The sequence below is a fragment of the Mastomys coucha genome, unplaced genomic scaffold, assembly GCF_008632895.1.
Source record: "Mastomys coucha isolate ucsf_1 unplaced genomic scaffold, UCSF_Mcou_1 pScaffold5, whole genome shotgun sequence".
Lineage (NCBI taxonomy): Eukaryota > Metazoa > Chordata > Mammalia > Rodentia > Muridae > Mastomys > Mastomys coucha.
Window position 1 is genome coordinate 101,944,994 of NW_022196911.1, and position 24,488 is coordinate 101,969,481.

At 36.7% G+C, this 24,488-nt stretch overlaps 1 protein-coding gene across 7 annotated transcripts in view; it reads left to right on the forward strand.

Annotated features, from left to right (window-relative positions):
* The window catches only part of Tanc2 (tetratricopeptide repeat, ankyrin repeat and coiled-coil containing 2), a 320,134-nt gene that overhangs the window by 173,067 nt on the left and 122,579 nt on the right, over positions 1-24,488 (forward strand). For all 7 annotated transcript variants that reach the window (XM_031355012.1, XM_031355013.1, XM_031355008.1 and 4 more), the window contains 2 exons: positions 98-284; positions 17,890-18,153. In XM_031355012.1, coding sequence (XP_031210872.1) covers positions 98-284; positions 17,890-18,153 — 451 coding nt within the window. The remainder of the gene's footprint in view (positions 1-97; positions 285-17,889; positions 18,154-24,488) is intronic.

Genomic DNA, 24,488 nt, shown 5'->3' on the forward strand with positions numbered 1-24,488 from the left:
CCCAAAAAAACAAAAAAAAACCCACATTACTATCTGGCCTTGAGATATATTTGAACAGTGATCAGTTTATCTTATTTTGTACTGACTTTATTTTCAGACTTCAGCAATCACCCAGCGAATAAGTCCCTGCTCCACCTTGACTAGCAGCACTGCCTCTCCACCAGCCAGCAGCCCCTGTTCTACGTTGCCACCGGTCAGTACAAATGCAGCTGCCAAGGACTGTAGCTATGGGGCTGTCACCAGCCCCACCTCCACCCTAGAAAGCAGAGACAGTGGCATCATTGGTAAGCTTCTTTTTATAATAATCATTTTGTATATTACTTTTAAAAATAATTATATAAGCCGGGCAGTGGTGGCGCACACCTTTAATCCCAGCACTTAGGAGGCAAATGCAGGCAGATTTCTGAGTTCGAGGACAGCCTGGTCTACAGAGTGAGTTCCAGGACAGCCAGGGCTATATAGAGAAACCCTGTCTCAGAAAAAAAAAAAAATAATAATAATAATAATAATTATACAAGTATAAGATTTTTCAGAGTTATATTTTGAGATAATACATGTAAACTCCATTTTTTAAATGCTGAAGAGATAACAGTCAACAAAATGAGAAACATTTGTTTTTATTTAATCATATTTTTTCAGGCCTTACTTAATAAGATATAAAACATTTTATACACTGGTTTCTATCAATACCCATATTTTATCCCTACCAACAGTGGTTGTCCAGAAAAGTTAAATTCTTTACTGGCGTAGTAGAGTATTGTGAAACAGAGAACGGAGATTAAGATTGAATGGCTGAAGATCTACAGTGTGAGTTGTCTCGGTGTCTATTTGTTTCAAGTGTGTATCAATTTTTTGATGAGGTTTGGAAGCTCCTTTTGATGTGGTTTTTCTTATCAACAAGATATCCTGAATTCTGCCCTTAGTAAAGTAGAGTAAGTTTTTAATGTTGCTGATGATTCTAGAAACTTAGACCAATGTGTTCTTGTGGCAAGAAAAGAATCCCATGTGCTATAAATTCCTGTGAAGATGTGGAGCTCTGAGCCTAGGTCCAGTAGTCACAGAGTCTGCTCCTCAGGGTGGGGACAGACAGTAGGGACAGACAGTGGGGACAGACAGTGGAGACAGAGAGGGACTCTAGCAGGCTGCTCCTCAGGGTGGGGACAGACAGACAGTGGGGACAGACAGTGGAGCAGACTGTGGGACAGACAGACAGTGGGGACAGACAGTGGGGACAGAGAGGGACTCTAGCAGGCTGCTCCTGCAGAGGAGCGCTGCAGCTGTAACCCAGCACATACCCAGAGAATTCCAATAGTAGAGCACCTAGGAAGATGCCTTTCCATGTCTTTGTTCTTTGTTTTTCTTATTACCATATTTAAATTATATTTTTGCTTTATATTTAGAATCTTTTTTATCTTTAGAATCTTCTTTATTTAACTTTATTTTGTTTTTTATTTTTTATTTTTTATTTTTTGCATTAATCCCCCTTTAAGCTCCTAGTTTTTCTTCTTGCCTCCTCTTTTATTTTATTTTGTTTTATTGCATTTTTAATTCATAATTTATGCTATATTATTTCTTCCACTTTTCTATGGTCATTCATGGTGTAGTGTTTGTATCTAGTGTATTTTTTAAATTTCTTTTCTGTCTGTGATTTGTTTGGATGGTGCTGCCATTGTAGCACCTCTGAGTGCTTTGGGTTCCTCAAGCAAAGGATGCTCACTAAGACTCCATACAAGATAAAAAGAATATTCATGCAAATGAGTGCAACAGAAACAAGAGAAATCTGAAAAGACAAGGCTACCTCACTCCTGAAGTTTGTAACTCTTTAAAAATGGAATCTAACGATATTTAAATGGTTAAAATGCCAAAGAGTTGAGAAGTATCATTTTAAAAATAATTGGTAACCTCAAAGAATGTTAAAAGAAACAAAGGAATGAAATAAAGTCAACTGAAGACTAGGACAACAGACTCACTAAGTGGAAATATTAGCAAAAAGATTTTGAAGTGAGAATGGAAAAAAAGACAAAAAAGAATGTTGGAAATAAAAATTTCAATAAGTCAAATAGGAATGAAGAGATAGCTTAGTCAGTAAAGTGCTTACAAGGATGACCTGTGTTTGATCAAGAGAATTCACATCTTAAAAACAAAAGCAGGCTTGATGCCATGTGCATGTAGTCCCAATGCTGGGAAAGGAGAAGTAAGGGGATCTCCAGTGTTTCCTTGGCTTGCCAGCCTAGCTTACTTGGTAATTTCCAGGCCAATAAGAGACCTATCTCCACCCAAAAGGTAGGGCTGAGAAGATGGTAAAATACCAGGTCTCTAGCACCCTTGTTTGTTTAAAGGCATATATGACAGTACACATAAATAATCCAGCTCTGACCAAAATGGAGGCAGATTCCAGGGACTTGCTAGCAGGCCAATTTAGATGAAGTAGGAATTCACATTCAGTGAGAGAATGTGCCTCAAAAAATAAGAATAAAACTAAATTTCTTTTTCTCACATCATACAAAATCAAAGATCAGTGACCTTAATGTAAGGCCTGAAACTTTGAAACTAAATAGAGAAAAACATGGCGAAAAACGATTCAGAGTGTATGTTAGTGTAGTGCAGCCACTATGAATAAATAAATAAAGACCCACCTCAAAAAAAAAAAATAGTGTTATATGTTTCCCTGTATCTCTCATGGGTACACAGCTGAACAATTCTCGGTCAGCATACAGGATTCTCCATCTCCTGAGCTAGTCACAGTAGCCAAGTGATGCTACAAGTCAAAGTGACTGTCAACAGATAAATAAAGAAAAGATGGCCAGGCAGTGGTGGCGCATGCCTTTAATCCCAGCACTTGGGAGGAAGAGGCAGGCAAATGGTCTACAGAGTGAGTTCTGGGACAGCCAAGGCTATACAGAGAAAGCCTTGTCTCAAAAAAGAAAAAAAAAGGAAAAGAAAAGATGGTGCCTGTATACACTAGCGTTTTACACAGCTATAAAGAAAATTGAAGTGCTGTCATTTACAGTCAAAATAGGGACAGAGGTTGGTATATTAAATGAAATACACTAAGACTGATATTTTTCTCATATATTAAATCTAGATTTTTGTTTTAAGAATACATGAAATTGCTGGACATGGTGGTGCATGTCTTTAATTCTAGTACTCAGGAGGCAGTCAGGCCTGTAAGTTCAAGGCCAGCATGCTCTACATGGTGAGTTCCAGGACAGCCAGAGCTACACAGAGAAACCCTGTCTCAAAACAAAACAAAATGAAATGAAATGAAATCTCCAAACCATGAAGTTAGAGTGAAGACTGTCTGAGAAGCAGAGAGAGGCCCATTGGGAGGAGAGGTGGGGGACAAGAGGAGGAGGGGAGTGTGGTAAGCTGTAGTTTTTGAAATGCATTTCCTTTAATAATTGGGTTTTTAAGAATATTTTAACAAATAGTCTGAGATACATTCTATCCCTTTAAGAACAATAATGTAAAGCTATGCTTATTCTCTGAGAAGATACAGTATCTACTTACTATGGGAAGCAGAGGCAGGTGGATTTCTGAGTTCAAGGCCAGCCTGGTCTACAGAGTGAGTTCCAGGACAGCCAGGGCTACACAGAGAAACCCTGTCTCAAAAAACCAAAGAAAAAAAAAGAATGTCAGGCTTCATTCCTAAGTAAGTAGGATTTCTGTGTATTTCTTTTTTTCCTAACAACCAAAAAATGAAAGTGTCATAGTCTAGAGCAGCATTACATAGAATAAAGAGGAAGTATAAAATACAGACAATAAGAGAGACATCACCTTGGAGCAGCCATGATGCAGACATGCCTGAACAACAGCTCCAACAAGACTCCATACTTAGAACAATAAACGTGAATATGTCTCTGCAGGTTCACACTAAGAGCTCATTGCCAAATTTTAAACAAAGTGAGTTTTCCGTTCGGTAATGTGGTTTCATGATTCCTTCCCTGATAGTGCAGACTGCAGATTGCAGCACCCTGCCAGCACCGTCGATGTGATGTAGAAGCTTAGAAAACAGGAACTGACAAAGGAAGAATTTTCAAAAATGAAAACAGAGCTGGAAGCTACATATTTTGCAGTATTCAAGAAGACATTTGCAGTACATGATGTGTTCCTGTGTGGTGTTACAGTACATCCTATTTTAAGAAAAGATTTAAATTTCTATATCATCTCTCTTTTTTTTTTTTTTGAGTGTGTAAGGGGAAAAAAGAAAAATGAGAATTTCTTTAAAAATATGATTAAGTCAGAAGGTAGAGTAAGTGCTTCAGGACTGATTTCCTTTAGTCTGTCACAACTGAGTGGGGTGCATCTGTTAAGACCAGATGAAAAGATCCTGCAGATCATCCTCCAGGAATATCGCAGCTGCTTACAATAGGATTGGCTCTTAGGAGCGTGCTTTAGGAACTCAGGGCTCGACAGGTACATGGAAATGAGAACTGTAATTAAAACCTTAAATATAAATAAAAGGAGAAAAATTTTAGCAGCATAGAAGACAAAATATTTTTACTATATACAAGTATTTTTAAATATTTTTGTCCAAATATTGATAATAAACTTTCACAGGAAAAAAGTTAACAAGTACTAAATGTCTTAAAATCCCAGCATTCAGAAGGCTGAGGCAGAAAGGTTGCAACAGGCCTGCAAGAGCAACACAGCAAGGAGGAGGCTCAGGGGAGTGAAGAAAAGTAAAAAGTTTGCATAATCACACTTTATGCAGACTAAATAATCTTAATTTTTTAACTTTAAATGTTTATTCATATTTCTATGTGTGCATATGTGTGATTGGAGGCAGAATGTGATGTCATAATGCACATGTGAAAGTCAGAGAACATTTGTGAAATCAGTTTTCTACTTCTACCATTATGTGGATTCCAGGGATCGAACTCAGGCCACCAAGCTCGTACACAGATGCCTTTTACCTAGTGAGCCATGTTGCCCTCCCTTTTGCAATAAAATTATTTCAAGTTATGAACTGCTAGAGATTTCTCTATAGACTCCAGAAAGTTTGGCTGTTAACCAACCCTAATTAGCCCTTGGGATTAAAAAAAAAAATCAGAAATGAATGTTTCCTATCATACAAGCCTAAGAGTATTACCCTTCAGTACTGTGTATACAAATTCACATTTATCCTTAGACAAAATCAATTGTCTTTCTTGTCCTGGGCTGCAAATGCAGAGTTTAATTAGTAATACTCCTCTGTCTATGCAGATTAGTCTGTGTAAAGCTTTCTTCATTGTATTAGTTTCCCTTTATCAATCCCTACCCATTGTAGATATTCTAATATGTTTATATAGCATCTTAGATTTTAGTGTGTCTTTTCAAAGTATATGCTGCTGGGTGGAGAGAGGGGGGTGAGTAAGATATATAAAGTGACATGCTAATATAAGCTCTTTTTTGCTTATTTTTTTATTTAACTTTTGATTCTTTGTGAATTTCACACCACACACCTCAATCACACTCTTCCTCCCCATCCCCTCGTACTCAGCCTTGCCTTGCAACCTTCCCCACAAAAGAAAAAAATATTGTAGTGTGTCATAGTGTGTCCCACAGTATACCCTTTTGTCCACACTTCTTTGCTTGCAAATGTCCTTTGCAATGAGTCATTGATCTGGTTCAAGGCCTCTGTCTTCTGTTACACTATCATTACTGGATCCTGGCCCCTTCATACTCTCCAGCAGTTTATTGATGGGATTGATATTGAAGTGGGCCAACTCAAAGTCCTGGATTTGGGCCTGGGTGGTATCTGAGCTGGTCACTCCGCCAGCTCTCCCACACCTACCCCACCAGGACCAGCTCTCCAGCACTGTCCTAGCTACCTCATCTAATGCTACAGCCAACAAGTGTTGGCTTGCTCTCCCATTCTCATGTCCTCAAGCCTGGCTCACCCACACCCATGACAACAGGGCCAGCTCAAGAGTACTGCAGCTGGTGGGGCCAGCACTCCTGCTCTCAAGCCTCTAGGGCCCACTCTTCTACAATGCTCAGGGGAGCCAGTTTACATATCAACATGGTCCAGGCATCAACCGAGACCTAGGACATCCACCTGGCCTTTAGTAATAACCAACCTCCACTGCTGCAGGGGTAAGGACCCAGACATGGCCCTCAGTGGGTAAGGACCCAGACATGGCCCTCAGTTGCAGTACACTAGGATTTCATCAGGGTCTTAGATGGCATCACCAGCAATCCATATCAAGCTGATCCTCACTACCCTCTAGTCTCTAGTTCTGCTTCTTCCTCTTCCATCTCTCCCCACTTACTTGTTCATCTTAGTGGTGCTCAGGGTATCTGGGTATCTATGGTCATCTTACAAGTTGTCTCAAGTATGCTATGCCCCACCCGTCCTGTGTAACAGGGGCATAGCAACTCTGGCTTGCTCCCTGCCCAGGCCTTGTGGCAACAGTATGGTTCTATAAGCCTGTTTTAAGAATACTGTAAATAAAGAAAGAAAACATCTAATAAAAAATAGGAAAAAAAACTTACTCCAATGCCAAAAAAAAAGGGCGGGGGGACTATGTAATACTCATTTTATCTGGCTACCTCACATACACTTAGTGATTCCTCACATTTCACTTATGAACATTTAGCTTACCTCCACCTCCTCTAGCATGGACAAAACTGTCCTCAAATTTATAACTGGAACTAGAATTTCTGGGTCATGTGATTTAAGATTAGTAAAATTTATAAAATATGGCCAGAGTGTTTCTAGCAGTGTATAAAGCATCTTTTCTTTTTTTCTCGTCTTTGTCATGACTTCCTACCATAATTCCCAATACTCTAAACTATGAGTATTTTAAGATAAATTCATATGAGATATATTTAACTATAAGATCTCATCTGAACTGAAAGGTTTTTTATAGTCCTTTCCTGCTCATCACATATGTATATATTTTATTGTAAAAATGTTACTATGGTTCATCTAAAGATGATATTCCCCAATCATGTGTATAATTTTATATGGGCATTTTAGCCTTTGCGAAATTAGAAATTTTCTTTATTCTAGAACATAACTGATTCAGAGTTCCATATATGAAGTTATAGACTTAGGTTATTTGACTTAATTTTAGTAAATCTAATGGATATAAAATTGTGTCTGTTTTTAATTTGCATTTCATATATGTATTTTCCATTATATGCAAAATTAAAAGCTAAAAACAGAATCTTTGAGCACAAAGAGAGTAGCAAGAATTAGAGGTAGGAGAAAAATGAGGCACAAGAAACAAAAACAAGTAACGGATAAATGGTAGTGCAGTACCCGAAAGCCAGAGAAGACAAAAGTGTTGGGGAAGGAATGAGTGCAGTCTTGTAAAAAAATAACAAAAACTCAAGACACCAAGAAAAATTCGGGCAATTAACAAAATATTTTTCCATTGGATTTCTTTTAGAGATTACCAAATCAAAGTCTTTGTATTTGTTGTAGCCAGTATGGCAATGGGTATATCTCTGCTATTTACAGTATACATATAAATATATGGATTCATTTACTTAAAATAAACATTAAGTAGGTAAAATGCATATAATAATGTTTTATAATATTACACAAAATAAATTCCATTCCTGTATTCTAATAATTAAAAATCCAAAAACAATTAAGGAAATAAGTCCAAAAGTATCAAAAATTATAAAGGAAACATGAGAAGATAATTCCACTGACAGAGTACTTTCCATGTAAGCATGAAAATGTAAGTTCCACCCAAGCACTCATGTAAGAAGATGGTGATGTCCTCCTTTGATCCCTGGACTGGAGAGACTGAGATAGAAGGCTCCCTGGAGGTTGCTGGCCAGTCAGTCTAACCTGATTGATCTTAATTGATAAACTGGAGAGCAGTTAGTAATTCTGTCTCCAAAAACTAAAATGAAAAGCAACTAAGTAAGAAATCCAACATCAGCCTCTGGCAAACATGCCAAAATACTTTAAAATCCTATTTATAGCAAACAGGACACTAGACATACCTCAATTTTAAATACTGTAAATAAAAAATATCATCTCTGGAGTTCCGAAAACTTTCAAATTACTAGGTACTTTGATCTTATGTGGTCTTGAATCACCTCAAATATGATACAGTATCTACCATAGAAAGCATTCTCTATGACCTCATATCTTCCTTCTCAAAGTCACAGTGCCCCTCAAGTCTGAGGTGGTAATTTGCCGGGCAGTGGTGGCACATGCACATAGAGAAACCCTATCTTCTAAAAACAAAAAACAAAAACAAAAAAAAAAAAAAAAAAAAAAAAAAAAAAAAAAAAAAATGAGGTGACAATTTGTCAAATACTTTGCAGGAAATTTTATATTTTAATTTTTATTGATATACTTTGATTAGTATAAAATTTTGTACTTAACCATACTAATTATAATCTGTCACAGTTGTATTACTTTAAGCAATAATTTTGATATCTCCAGTCTTTCTGAGATAAGCATTTGTGATATATATGTATATGATTTCTAGCATTTCTTTCTCATACCAAGCTTTGATTAGATCCTTTTGGAGTGAATGTGGAGCAAAGGGTGAACTGAATTGTGATTCTGTTTTGGTTTCTTCACTTTTTTTTTTTTTTCATTTTTCTAGACAGAGTTTCTCTGTATAGCCCTAGCTGTCCTGGTACTTACTTTGTAGACCAGGCTGGCCTTGAACTCAGAAATCTGCCTGCCTCAGCCTCCCAAGTGCTGGGTTTAAAGGCATGTGCCACCACTGCCCGGCAGTTTCTTGAATTTTATTTACCTAGAAATCACAGTTCCCTCCAAAAGAGTTTAAATCTTGAGTCCCCCTGTAGTCAAATCTTAGGATTTTTTTCTTTCAATTTTGAGGTATTTTTTTTTAATTTGATCTTATATCTAATAGCCTTACATCATTAAATGCTTATAAATATTAAGTATCTGTGGTCATATCTACTATTCAATGGTTATGTTTCAATTTTGTAGCCAGAAAAGCAAAATTAACAGCTCCTCTTTTGTTCCTTGAGTAATATTTGTTCTAGCAGAATGTTGTTCATTGTTTCATCCAAGTTGCTGTATAAGTCATTTCCTGAGTGCTAGATATTTTGGATTAGCTTTTTCATGCCTTTCTCACTTGTGTAGAAGAATTTTAATCCAGAAACATGGCTGCTCTGGCAAGGGATCACATCCAAAGATCTTTGTGATCTGGCTGGAATGTAGAGATGCTCTGGAATGTAGTATGATCTGGCTGGAATATAGATATGCCCTGAGTACACCTTTAATTCTTATCCATGAAGGTAAAGTTAGATTGTAGAAGGGAGTAGCCATTCTTGAAAATGATATCTAATTGAGGGGCAAACAAAATAACAGAGTGAGTCGGAGATAGGAACACCCAACTTACATGAGATCAGATAGGGAAGAAAGGTGACAAGGAGAGTCAGAATGGAAGTCAAGAGTCAGTTGAGTGAATGAAATACAATTCATTTGAATCTGTGTAGTGGAGTAGAATTCACAGGGAATAAGAAAGAGCCAGAAGATTAGAACAAATTGCCAGAGTTGGTTTGAGACCAAGCAGACCAATTCAGTGAGAAGCCAAGAGAAGCCATTTAGAATCAGTCAGCTTGGAGAAGAGTTTGAGCCAGAACAACTAAGTTGAACCAGCCAAGTCTCAGAAACTAAAACATTCTAGCCCTAGGGTAGCAGACAGAGGCCAGAAGATTGCATGAAGCTAGAAGCTTCCAGGCCTAGGCCTAGGGATAGTTAAAACAGAGAAGGAAATGCTCTGGGCTCAGCCCAAGCCATGTGTTTGCGCAGCTTGGCTACAGCTCTCATCTTTTCATCTGTAGAAATAAAAGTATCACTTACATAAGAATAAAAGTTACTCTTACATACTTGTTTCCAGAAATGTGCAGACACACTGTAAACTGTGCTAATCTTGTACTCTCAACTCCTAAACTGTACTCTCATCTTTCTAAACTCTTAGGTAGCCATTGGCCAAATTCATACTGCATAATATTTTTTAAAAACAGTCTGGACACTTTTGTCATCAAAATGATTTAAAAGACCAAGTGGCATTTTTCTTTTATAATTAACCTGATAAGGTTAATAACCACTTGCTAAGCAAAGACTGTGGTCCAGATATGATCATTGAATCCTTATAGTGTGTTGTGATCCTTTAAGAAAGCTATGGAGAGCTGATAGGATCAGATCATTGAAAGGACACATCACATTTGTCAGAAAATGCTTGCAAAAACTTTCATAAAGGTACTGGAGAGCAGAAGAGAAGGTAAACATGCACAAGGGGACTAAGACACTTCCAGGTGAAGCTATTCCTTAATCACATGTGCTCTGACAGACCTGAGCATAAACCACCAAGATTTGTACTGAAATCTTGCTCTCAAGGAGAGCTTCCAGAATTTCCCATTGAAATCAGTGATGCCCTTTGGTTAAACAGCCAAATCAGGCTGTCTAAATCCTTCAGGTATAAGCTATCAGGAAACAGCTAGTCCTGAGTTCACCGAAGGACGTTTCAAACTTTAAGCATCACCTTTCTTATTCCACTTACCTGCCTTTGTCTTGGTCAATAGCCAGTACCAGGTTTCCAAATGTCTGTGGAAAGAAGCATAGAATGCTTCAGTCTAGCAGTAAAACAACTTTGTAGACTCTTCTCTAATAGAGACAAAATTTTTTTCATAATCTTAGGAAAGTGAGATTGAAAGATAATTGCTCTCACAGTATCTCAGTTAGGGTTGTTATTGCTGTGATTAAACACCGTGACCAGAAGCAGCTTGGGGAAGAAGGGTTCTATTTGCCTTACACTTCTGGAGCCACAGTTCACTGAGGGAAGCCAAAGAAGGAATTCAAAGTAAACAGAAACCTGGAGGCAGGCGCTGATGCAGAGCTTATGAAGGATTCCTGCTTACCAGCTTGCTCCTCTTGGCTTACTCAGCCTTCTTTTATATAGAACCCAAGACCACCCCAGCCCTGGCTACTACTACCCACAGGTGGTTGGGTCTTCCCACATCAGTCACTCACTAACAGAACGCTCTACAGGCTTGTCTACAGCTTGATCTTATGGAGGCATTTTCTTAACTCTCCTCTCAGATGCCTATAGCTTCTGTCAAGTTGACATAAAACTAGCCAGCACACCGAGTCATACAGGTGTCAAATGTAAAAGGCAAAGCTAAGACTGGCTTGGGTTTGTATGACTTTAAAACCTATGGTTCTGATTATTAAAATAAATTTCAAAATTCTAAAGTCATTCTCAGGCAGATGACCCAAGGTTCTTACCTGTTGTCTCAGAGTTTCTATTCCTGTACAGACATCATGACCAAGTTGGGGAGGAAAGGTTTAATTCAGCTTACACTTTCACATTCATCACCAAAGGAAGTCAGGACTGGAACCCAAGCAGGTCAGGAAGCAGAAACTGATGCAGAGGCCATGGAGGGATGTTCCTTACTGGCTTGCTCAGCTTGCTTTCTTATAGAACCCAGGACTACCAGCCCAGGGATGGTATCACCCATAATGAGCCTTCCCACCCTTGATCACTAATTAAGAAAATGCCTTACAGCTGGAACTCATGGAGGCATTTTCTCAAGAGAGGCTCCTTTCTCTGTGATAACTCCAGCTTGTGTCAAGTTGACACACAAAACCAGCCAGTACACCTGTCATTAAAATTTGAGTTATGGGCTGGCAATATGGATCAGTGGATGAAGGAAAGCACATGCTGCCAAGCATGACAACCTGACTTTGATGCCTGAGACTTGCATGATGGAAGGAAAAAAATAACTGTAAAAACATTTGTCCTTTGACCATCACACTCTGGCTATGACATGCACACTCCCACAGACTTACACAAACAAAATAAATGTAAGAAATAGACATAACAAGAATAGAATAGTAAATCAACATAATCTAATAATTGCACAAAATAAAAATATACAAACAAATTTTAAAATGTACAAAAGATTTAAATAGATGTTTCACCAAACAAGCTATTGGTAAATGGTTAATAAGCCCATGAAAAGTGCTTATTATCATTACATCATTATCCCTAGTGATTACTAGAGAAGTACCAACCAGTTATAATGAAATACTACTCCACAGCCACAGAATGGCTATTAAAGGGAAAAAAATCCAAATATGATAATACCATGTCTTATAAATTACCCATAGGGATATAAAAGTGATATTGTTATTTGGGAAAGTAATTTGGCTTTTTCTTACAAAGTTAAGCTTTTTTTTTTTTTTTGGATGGAGTCTCATATAGATTAGCTAAGAACCTGCTATGGAGTCAAGAATGACCTTGAACTCATGATCTTCCTGCCGCCTCACAAGTGCTGGAATTACAAATGTGTACCACAATTCAGGAGGGTTGCCATGAGTTTGAGGTCAGTCTGGGCTATATACCGAGTTCAAGGCTAGCCTGAACTACAGAATGAGACTCTGGCCTGAAAAATAACAAGATTAAGCCATCCAAAATTTTCAGCATGAGTCGGGGAGGTGTTCACAAAGTCACACCCACAACTGAGAAGCTATTGGCAGTTGATGGTTATAGGGGAGGAAGAGTCCGTTCTCTTCAGAGATGCAACCCCTAGTAGATTGCCCATGTGCTTCTGGCTAGTCGTACACCCATACTGTGTGTATACTGGCAGCACTGAGTGAACTTAGTAGGCTTAAAAAAGAAGAGCATGTGTTGAAATAGAGAGTGGCAGAGTGTAGAGAAGCTGGAGAGAGCCAGGAATGGATTTGAGCAAAACACATTGAACACTTGTATTAAATTCTCAAACAATAAATTAAACAAACAACAACAAAAACCCACAAAGACCACAAGGAAAGAATGAACCCACAACCACACTGACTAATGGTGAAAGCCTGTATTCCCAGCTGCTCAGGAGGCTGAGAGCCTACCTGTGCCGCAGAGTGAACTCAAACATGTAGCTTAACGGTAGCATAATTGTCGAGCATGCTTGAGGACATCGGTTCAGTCCCCACAAGTAAACATGAAGTCGACTCCGGAGAAATGAAATGGCATATGTTAGTAGCAAACAGCATTGTTCACAATAGCAAAAATAATCCAACTATCTTTCAAGGGGAAGTTACTATACAAAACATGATATCTCTGTACCATGAAATCTTATTTAGCAAGAAAGCTAAATAAACACTGGGGCAGTGGTGGCACACACCTGTAGTCCCAGCACTTGGGAGGCAGAGGCAGGCAGGTTTCTGTGTTTGAGGCCGGCCTGGTGTACAAAGTTGAGTTCCAGGACAGCCAGGGATACACAGAGAAACCCTGTCTAGAAAAAACAAACAAACAAAACCAAATAAACTATTAAATACTACAGCACAAATTGACCTCAGAAATGAACAAAGTGAAAGAAGCTAGACACAGAAATGAGATAATGTTTAGTTCTTGGCTATAGGAAGTTCTAGTAGGGTAAATTTATAGAGATGAAGTAACTTAGTAGTTTGTAGGACTAAAGTGAGAGCAATTAAACTACAGGTAGGTTCCAAAGAATTATGGGTTAGTAGAAATGTTAAAAACTGAATTATAGTGATGATCGTATCTGTCTATAAATTTACTAAACTTTGATTGTATAATATAGGGGCATATTTTATGGTACGTAAATTACAACTCGGTGAATCTGTCTCAAAATATAGTTAATTTTATTTGTAACAAGCCTGTTGGTAAGACTGTAATTCAGGCATCCTCATACCTCTCTTCCACACAAAAATAGTAATATACATAAATATGCTGTAAAAGCAGTTTTTATTCTGAAATGGTACTTTGTTCTGCATCAAAGAAAGCTGATGACACTCTTGGTGGGAGAAATCTTATTTACTTGGAACTGTTTTCCCACTATTCTTTGTTTTACTGGAGAGTATTAGAAAAAGCAGAAATAAAGATATATTAGGAATAGTGGAAAAGATTATGTACATTTTTCCTTGTGGGGGTAGTGTGTCCTTTCTAACTTCACTCATACAAATGTTGCACATACAGATGTTTAATTTATAAAAAGCCAATCTGGGTGGCATGTTATTAGGAAAGCTTTGAACTTATGCAACTGTTAGTGGTAATATTTAAGGTCATTGCATTCTCTGCTTCAGTCAGTGTGATGACTTTAAATTACACCAGTTTCTATGATAGAATAGTTGAATATTAAGATTACGTGTTGCTGTAAATAGCATTTTATTTTGTAACTTGTTAAATGTATGGTCTCTTTGCCACAGTTACCCTTCTGAGGTTAAGTATTTTACACCACTGCATCTTGACACATACTACTTAGTTAAACAATAACTACTCATTGGGTAGGTAGTTAGCTAAAATTCATTAAGTACTACCCAAATATGAAAGCAGTATCAAGAAGTGAAAATGCTTGAAATTCTAAGTGGTGATAGCTGTTCAAAGAATTTACCTTCTAATATGTCATGTGAGTTGTTTAATTCTTTTTGTGCCTAGTGATTCTGACTCAGTAAAACCAACTTATGCTTACTTTCAAAATACAAGTAAGCTTTATAGAAATCATTATGGAATATCCTCAAAACTAAAAATATAGCTACCATCTGATCCAGTTATAACACTCCTAGATTCTCAGCAGAGTCCCATCATCATGGTGCAGAAATACTTGTATATCCATGTTGTATTTTAGGACTATTCTCAGTAGCCAAGAAATAGAGCCAGCCTAGATGTCCATCAGCAGATAAATAAGGAAAATATGATCTACAGCAAATGTGGAAACATATTCAATGGTAAACAGGAATAAAATCATATAATTTGCCAACTAGTCTAAATTAGTCAAAACTGGTGACTAAATTTAGTGAGTGTGAAATTGTTATCCTGAGTGGCCAAGAGCTGGCAAAGAATCATATCAATAAATGTTCTCCATTATTGAAATCCTGGAGTATTATTGAGAAGGCCACCTTCTCAAGAGCTGTAAGTTCAAAATCTATTTAATTTTTTGGCAATAACCTTAAAATAGAAGCCTTATTGATCTCTTTCACTTGTTTCTCTAACACAAATCAAAAAACTTTACCAAGTCAAAATAACTGAAAGAAGATAACATAGTATTGGAGATATGTGAACACTTACTAGTACTGGCATACAAACATAAGGTCTATACTCTAGAACTTTACTTATATATCAATAAATTATGTCATCTTGTACTTTGGGGTTTGGGGTTTTATTGTTTTGCTTTGTTTTTTTTTTTTTTTTTTTTTTTTTTTTTTTTTTTTTTTTTTTTTTGCAAAGCAAATCATATCTTTACTTAAATGCTTACTCAGATGACATATATATTTATACCCTAGGTAAAAATATTTTTAGTATAAGTACTATAAAAATTGCACTGAAGAATGATCCTGTTTGTTTTCTGCATCTTGTTAACATTTGCAGCATCCTCTAAAACTGCCAGAGCAGCACAGCCAGAAATAGAGTTCACTGTTGAGTGTTTCTCTATGCTTTTTGTAGATGGGGTATGATGTTAGCCTGTGTCTCTCACATGTTTTCTCCTTTTTCAAGTGGAATTACAGAGTTGATACTAAATCATTTGGTTGTTTGGTTTCTTTATTTTTATGTGCATGCATGTTTTGCCTGCATATATATTTGTGTTTCATGTATGTGCCGGGGTGCCCAGAAGAGGGTGTCAGGTGCTCTGAGTCTGGGGTTTTGGACAGTGGAGAGCTACCATGTCATGTAACTCCAGGTGCTAGGGATGGAACCCAGATTTTCTTTTTTTTTTTTTCTGAGACAGGTTTTTTCTGTATAGTCCTGGCTGTCCTGGAACTCACTCTGTAGACCAGACTGGCCTTGAACTCAGAAATCCACCTGCCTCTGCCTCCCAAGTTCTGGGACTAAAGGCATGTGCCACCACCACCTGGCCAGAACCCAGATTTTCAGTAAGGGCAGACCATGCTCTTTACTACTGAATCATCTCTCTAACTCTCTGATGCTAAGTTTTAAATTTTAAATATGAAAATAAAACTCTGAAAGTGCCGTAGTTACCCTCTAGAAATGTACAATCTAGTGCAGGAATTGAGGCATTATCAACCAAAGAATTGCTACATTATTAGTTAGTGGTTAAGATTCCAAATAGTCACCTAAAGGTCCTTGCGTTTTAGTAACAGTGGGCTAGGTGTCTGGTTTGACCAGGCATCATTTTGTCATGTATTCAGTGAAGGATAGAAACATTAGTCCTGCTTAGATAGCCAAATGGAATGTACATTTACACAGTTTAAAAGTTATAAGTAGAACTGGGTGTAATTTGGTGATAGAACATATGCTTGGGTTTAGTCCTCATTACCATATCCCCAAAAAATACAAGTCACAAAGTACAAAATAGGAATTTATTGTGATTACTAATATTATTAAAGCTTATCTAGTTTTACTTAGTATGCATCTGAGCTCTTCTGGGTGTTATTTCCTTACCTCTTAGGCTCCAGAGTTATCTTAGTCCCTGATTTGTTCTTCATGTTCACCTTTTGAAATAGCTGGTTTCTTTCCCACAGTTGTCACCACCTACTTTATCCTTGGTTTCTGCTCTCCTTGGTTTATCCTTGTTTACAAAGACTGTTCAAGATGCAGGAACACGATTTTCCTTGCTTCGTTTTGTTAACTACCTGCCCTTGGGGATCATAAATTGTCCATTTCTTATAGTTTTTACAACTGATTACTATGCAGGAAATAAAAGGTACTAAATATAGAAATTTGACTTCCAAAGTTTATAGGTTCCCAAAAATGTTTGTGATATTTCTAATTTCACTTCTCCTGAGGGTTCTAGAATATATGCCTCTTCCCTGGTTTTGTTTCAGTTTGTGTTGAGTAGGCTAGCCTGCTGGGTAGCCCAAGCTGGCTGTGAACTTGTAATCATCCACCCACGAAGTCCAAGGTGTTGGGGTTACAAACCCTGCCATCCCTCTCACTCCTCCCTCAATTCTAAATTGAGTCTCATATCTTTTCCTTGTCCAGTTAAATTCCTTTTTCCAGATCCTTTTTATGATGAAAAAAAAATCTCATTTTTTTCCTTAAAGAAAAGTTTAGATTTTATTTTGTAATGCACCTTCCTTTGTACTATAAAATCTAGAGCTCCACTTAAATTTACAGAAAGAAATATCATTAGGATTATAGAAATAACCTTCTAAGTTTATTTCTTTTCTTTGGCAATAGAAACATTCAAATTATAGAAAGAGAACATGAACTAAGTACAAACCTCTCCTGGGATGATATCTCTTACTCTTTTATAGTTATTTCTAAAAATTCAATAATTTAGACTTTACTGTTGTTCATCTCTTCATTTCTGGAGTTATGAAAATGTTTCTATTCATGTATAATTATTAGGAAGATTAGATAAATTCTAGAAGACCTTTTAGGTTTTGGTTTAATTAAAATCATTATTCTTTAGCAAGCCACTTGCAAGTAATGCAAAGGATTAGAACTGAGAGGAATTGTACAAGAAAGGCCTCTGCTGCTTCCTTATTTAAGCAGGGGTTTTCTCCTGCATTAATTTCTATTTAGTTAATGATCATTTTGATCATATGTTTTGTTGTTGGTGTGTGTGTGTGTGTGTGTGTGTGTGTGTGTGTGTGTGTGTATAAACATGAGTCAAGGAATAACTAAGGAAAAGAAAGAGATGAGACGAGTAAAGAGAGTTTTGGGGAACCTGTTGGTGCCCCATGAAAATATGTAAGTACCTTTTGAATGATTCTAAAATTTCATCTTTGATAAGACTTGTTCTGGGTCTGTTGGTACTGGTATATGAATTTGCTTGTTTCATTTAAATAAAGTGTTAAAAATAAATGTAAGTTAAGATTGTTGACAATTTCAGTTATTTAAATGTGTAGAAGAAGTGGCTGTAGTAACTTTGGAAGATAATATTAATTGTATTTTCATCTACTTATGAACTTAATCAAACAGATTAATTTTTCTTCTGATTTTTTAAAAAGCATTTGTTTTATTCTTATTTTTTTAGCAACATTAACAAATTATTCTGAAAACATGGAGCGAACAAAATATGTTGGGGAAGGCAGTAAAGAATTAGGATCTGGAGGAAACCTAAAACCATGGCAGTCTCAAAAATCTAGCATGGACTCTTGTCTGTACCGAGTGGATGAAAACATGGCTGCATCCACATACAGCCTGAACAAGATCCCGGAGCGGAATCTGGAAACAGTTTTATCGCAGTCAGTACAGTCCATTCCGTTGTATCTCATGCCTCGGCCAAATTCTGTAGCAGGTAAGTTGGGCTGTGTTTTTGTTGTTTAAGACTTTTTTACTGAATGTATAATAAATAAAGATAAGACAAATCATCCTTTTGTGTAACCTAGGAGAAAGTTCATCTTCTTCATCAAGTGCTTCCTAATTCACTTCCCATGATTTATGAAACATATGAAATCAGAGAGATGGTCAGTAAAGTATATGAACTAGTTAGTCTCATTTGTAAAAATTTTAAGGATGTAACTCAGTGGTGTAGCATTTACATGGCATACATAGGATGCTGAGTTCAATACCCAGTATTCCAACAAAAAAAGAATTTAGTTTGAGGTTTTAGCTTTTTAGAACTTGAGTTTTAATAACCATTATTTAATTGAAGCATATGTTGGTGCAGTTTGTATATCAGAAGTCATCCATTGTTTGAAGTTATAACAAACGAACAGGCAAGAAACCTAGCTTCTTTCTCCCAGTTCAATATCCTCACAAAACTCTTGCTGCCATAGTATAGAAGACCAGATGGGTTCCTTTATTTCCCAGCTCAGATGCCACCAGCAGGATCAGTCATAAAAGAATGATTAATACAGGAGGATAAGTAACTGAGACACCGAGTCATTCTTCCTCAGCAGCTACATGGGAGTGATATCAAGGATGTTTTTAATACAGCTATTTTGCTATCTAATTATTCAAATAGGAGTTTTACAGAATAGCCATCCTGACATTTTCAAGCTGTATCCTTGTTATCACTTTGCCCAGATGACAAAAATAAAATTGTATTTGCCTTTCTGTCTCTCCAAGTGAATTCCTGGTCAGATAATCTGGGATAATAGAATATTTATTGTTGTTAGCCTTACTTTCCAGGGATAATTATTTGTTATGTAGCCAGGTATGATAGTATCCACCTATAGTCCTAACATTCTAGAGGTGGAGACAAGAGGATCAGGAATTGAAGGCCAGTGTCACCTACATAGGAAGTTCCAGACCACCATGAGGTGGAAATACAACATACTATTGTAAACCAAAAGTGAAATGATTCTTTATGTTAGTGCTGACTTCTTGCCACTCATTTCCCTTTCCTACCTGTTCTTTTGGTTCTGATCTCTGGGCAATGACCAACATCTGTTATCAGGTATGATGGTGAAGGAATGGATCATCTAGAAGATTTTTCACTTTTATATAGTGACAGCAAATTTTTTTCTCTTAGGGCCCTCTACATATGCTGATCCTTGTATGTAAAGGATTGCATATATTACCTAACCATCTTCATGTTGTCCTGTGAAAGTTGGTATTCAGAGAACTGAAAAATGTTTGTCTTCTGGTTACTCCTTTTGTCCTGAGTGATAAATTTGCATTTCTGACCCTGAAGTTTTGTATCTACTTCCACCATCCAGGCTCACTAAGTAGAGTGAATTATAAGATCCTTCACCTTCCATAATCATGAAATATCACTTAAAATCATAGCCACACAATTAGAAGGAATGACATTGATTAGGGTGTGATGGAACTAAAATCATTGCACATCAATGATGAGGTATGTCATACACTGGTACTATTAAAGTTTAATATAGACTACCTAAAACCTAGCAATTATACTCAGAAGATCTGTGAAAAATAAGAGCTTCATGAAAAGTCTTGCTTACTAGTTGATGGGCAGTCACTTTATTTCTGTAGCTAATAGTGCTGCTTTGACTATGTATATATCAGTCTGGGACATATGTTTTCATTTCTCTTAAGTAGATACTCAGGAGTGTACTAGCCATTCGTATGTTAGGTTTCATATTTAACTTTTTAAGCACCTGCCACAGTATTTCATAAAGCATACAAAGTGGCTGTGCCATTTTATATCCCTAACTAGTAAGTACTGTTTCTGTTTCTCTACATCCCTTCCACAATTGTCATTTGTTCCACCTTTGTGACTTTAATTAATGAGTGTGAAGTGATATTTGATTGTGGCTTTAATTCATATTATGTAAATGATTAATAATACTGAGCATATTAAACTAGTTCTTATACATTTTCATTATTGAAATTTCTACTCAGATATTTGGTACAGCTTTTGATTGAGTTGCCTATCCTCTTAGTGAATTTTAAAAGGTTTTTTTGTAACTAAAAGTTGTATCACAAGTGTGTTTGCAAAATTTTTCCCACTTTGCAGTACCTCTCTTCATTCTTTATTGATATATTTAAAGAACAAAAGTTAGAATTTTATTGAAGTCTATCAAAATTTTTAGTGGACAATGATTTTGCTGCTATTTTTTTCATCATTTTAACTGTTTGTATTATATATTATAACACTAGTTTGTTTCTCTATGTCATTTGAGTTTGTTTCAATTCAAGGTTGGAGAATATTTTTCCTCTACATACTTTGTATTCTCCTTTTCCTTCTCCCCCTACTAAAACAAACATAAAATTGTATTATCCTTAATCATTATGCCAGGAGGTCACAGCTATGTCACTTGTAACATTAGTCTTTCTGGGTAGCAGAGCTCACTAGCTTCTAAGGGAGAACTGGTCAGACATCTTAAAGGGAAATGAAGCCAGGTGGGATGGCTCAGCTGGTACAGGCATTACACTTGCCCAGTTAGATCCATAGGACTTGGGGAAAAGGAGAAAAACTGCCACAAGTTATTCTCTGACCATGCATGTGCACACACATAATAAATCACTCAGTAATTAAATAAAAACAATTGGAGAAAAAGGAAAACATGAATGTATCATTAGAGATCAGATAGGTTGACGTGAAGAATATGATCTTACACAGCTGGAGTAGAATGCGTGACTGTTGAACAAGATACAAATAAAATAAGATAAATCGGAATTCTTACAATCAGTGTTGGACATATTACAAACAGGTTTACTGTTACCTAGAGAACAAATCAGAAGTCAGACAAATATTTTGTTTTATATTGTTTTCTTTATCTGGAAACCATGGTTTTAGTCTGTTCCCACAGAGACAGAAAAGTAAGCTGTGAAACAAATGAGTCATTTATTTTCAAAAGTTCATGAACTATAAATTTAAAATGTTTCCAAAATGTAAGGAAACAAAGTTACTTTTATAGGGAATTACCCTGCTGTATATAATGTATTAGAATCTAGTAAAACCACAGAAATCTGGTAGTTTAAATGATAATATAACTAATCCTATTTTAAGTTAGTTTTCTTAGCCGAGGAGAGTCCCATCTTTACATTTTAATTCTGTCTATATACATACATGTTTTTGTATACTGAATAATATGTGTAGATAAATAGTTCTCCAAACTGAAGAAGGTAAATCTCTTTGATAATCAAGAGTAACTGAGAAGCTAGGTGCTGTGATGCATGCCTTTAGTCCCAGCACTTGGGAAGCAGGACAGGTGGATGTCTGTGTTCCAGACAAACCAGGTCTACAGAGCCAGTTCTGGACAGCCAGGGCTACACAGAGAAACTTTGTTTAATAAAATAAAAATAAAAAAAAGTAACTGAGGTTTTCAAGTATGAAATGGGAAAAAAAATCACATATTCTTGTTTGTTTTACTGAAAGTTTTAGATTGCATAAAAAAATAGGTTTCATTATATTTTCATGTGTAGTTGTACTTTGCTCATACTTGTTTCTTATTACCCTCCCACGTCCCCATTTCACAATTGTTACTTGTGATCTTCAGAAATAGTTTCCTTTCTGCTTTCATATAAAATATTTTTAATCAAGTCTGCATACAAGAGAAAACATACAATATTTGTCCCTCGTCTATTTCCTTCTCTTGTTCCCTATATGCTTATTAAATTGTCTTAACCATAGGAGCTTCAGGAGTTGTGGATGTTCCTAATAAAGGAGGGATGGATGTTCCTAATAAAAGGCTTTGTTTCAATCCAACTTTTAAACTTTCCTTCTTTTTAAAACTTAATATGACTGATATGAAGAGATCCAATAATTCAACAGTGTGAAAAGCCACATTGACTCCCTGGCGTCTTGACTCACACCTGTAAAACCAGCATTTGGGAGGCTACTGAAGCTTAGTGGTCAGTTTGCAACCAGGCTGGGAGACATACGGTTTGTACACCTTTTGAAAGCCTGCCGAAACAATGTCTAAAGTGAGCCTTGCTATGTTATCTCTTTCTACCTCCTTTGGGAAGAGAATCACCTTCTTTTGCCTAGGCTCCCATGATGGCACATAGCTGTAGTCCCAGTGCTTGGAAGTGGAAACACTTACCAAGGCTGTCTCTTGAGTTACCTAGTGAGCTTGAGGCCAGCCTGTGCCACAGAAGCCCTGTCTTAAAAAAAAAAAAACAAAGAAACTTTGAAGTAAATGAAAAACAGAATTATTCTGTGAGACCAAGACCCTGTTCGAGGTTTTTAACATTTACGTGGAGGGATAGCAGAGTCAGCACAGATGCAATTGTGTAATGAGGGATAATTATAATTTTTCTAATCTTTTTATTCCTACTCCTAACATATACAGAAGAAATATAAAGTTCCTAAATAATCATCTGTCTTTTACAACTGCATTATTAATATATATATATATATACATATATGTATCAGTTAAATAGATTTAGCTATATAGTTTTAGAAACATGATGGCAAGTTAAATTAAGAGGATAAATGTGCCAATACAAGCAAGGATATCTTCACCCGAGGATAGTCCTGTCTACTAGAAGCACGAATATTTCCAGCTCGATGAACTCAGGATGTGGCTTAGAGGGATAGAGCACTTGCCTCTAGAGTGGCAGGAGACTGAGGGTAACTGTGACAGTCTATAGCTGAAGTCATTCTCTAAATAGACCTTTAAATTAAAATTCTAAACAATGAAAATTTTAAACTCTGAGTTTTATGGCATGGATAATTTAATTGCTATTGTATGTTTGTTTTTAAGCTTGTGTGTTAGAAGGAAATAGACTTATGGATTCGTGGCTGCACGGCTGGAATTATAAGCCGGCTGTCTGTAGTCATCTTTGGTGTCTTGAAATGAGATTGGCAATGGTTTGGAGGTATGTGGGAAGCAGGAAGTGTTTGCAGCAGCTGTCATCAGTGCTTGTGTGGGAAAGAGGGTTCTGTTGAGAAATACACAACTCCGTTAAAAATATAATTTCTTTCTATCCACTTGTTAGTACTTGGAGCAGCACAGTTTTCTAAGGAAAGACCTTAAGCAGGTAAATGCAGATTGGGAATCTAAGGGGATGTAAATTAATCTAATTAGAAACTATAATGCATATTTTATAGAAAAATCAAAGGGGGCTTTTCAGCAGTCAGAATAATGAGTTTATTTGTATAAATGTAGGAAAGGTGACTTTCTGCCCAAGAGTAGGAAACAGAAGTGCCCCTCTAGCCTCCCTGCCAAGGCGCAACAAGAGTGTTGGCTGTGCTACTACCAAGCTGTCTCCATTAGTGCAGCTGGGTAAAAAGAAAGAACTGAAGGGCTTCTAAAGTAAATAAATAAATAAATAAATAAATAAATAAATAATAAAATAAATAAATAATAAAATAAATAAATGAAAAGAAATAACTAAATGGGCTTCTAAAATCAGTATGAAGTTGCTTCTGAAAGACTCTCTGCCCAGATGTGATAGATTTAAACTATATTCACTTTTTTTAAAAATAATGCTTTTATTTGTCAAATGCTTTATGAGTGTATAGTCTTCAGCTATTTCAATCTAATAAAATATATAATTTAACATGTTTTTTTCTTATTTTCCTAGTCCCTCTTCCTCTAATAAAAATAAGACTTTTTAATGACAGGCTTTATTGACTTTAGAGTTTTTTCCTTTTACTTAAAAATTTGGAAGAGTTAGGGGAAGGACTGAAGGAGCTGAAGGGAACTGCAACCCCATTGGAAGATCAACAGTGTCAACTAACAGGGACCCCTCAGAGTTGCCAGGGACTAACCCAGGAGCATACACGGGCTGGCTCGTGGGCTGGCTCGTGGGCTGGCTCGTGGCCCCAGGCACATGTGTGGCAGAGGACTGCCTTGTATGGCCTCAGTGGGAGAGGAGGCAGTTACTCCTGTGGAAACTTGATGCCCCAGCGAAGAGGGATGCTGTGGTGGTGAGGTGGGCGGGTGGGGGCTGGGACCTGGAAGGGGACAACTTTTGGAATGTAAATAAGTAAAATAATAAAAAAGAAAATAATAATTTAATAAAAAAGGAGCATTAATAATAATTTTTTTCTTTTTTCTTTTTCTTTTTTTTTTTTTTGATTTTCACCAAATTTTAATTTTGCAAAATTCATTCTTCAGATCAGTTTATAACACTGGCAATTTTCAATCAGAAAAGGTTTTATTACAAGAAACAATGACATCAGGTAAAAATGCAAAAATTATGCAATTACGGCAAAATGTTTAAAAACATCTACACATTTGCCCCATAGGACTACAGTACTTACTACAT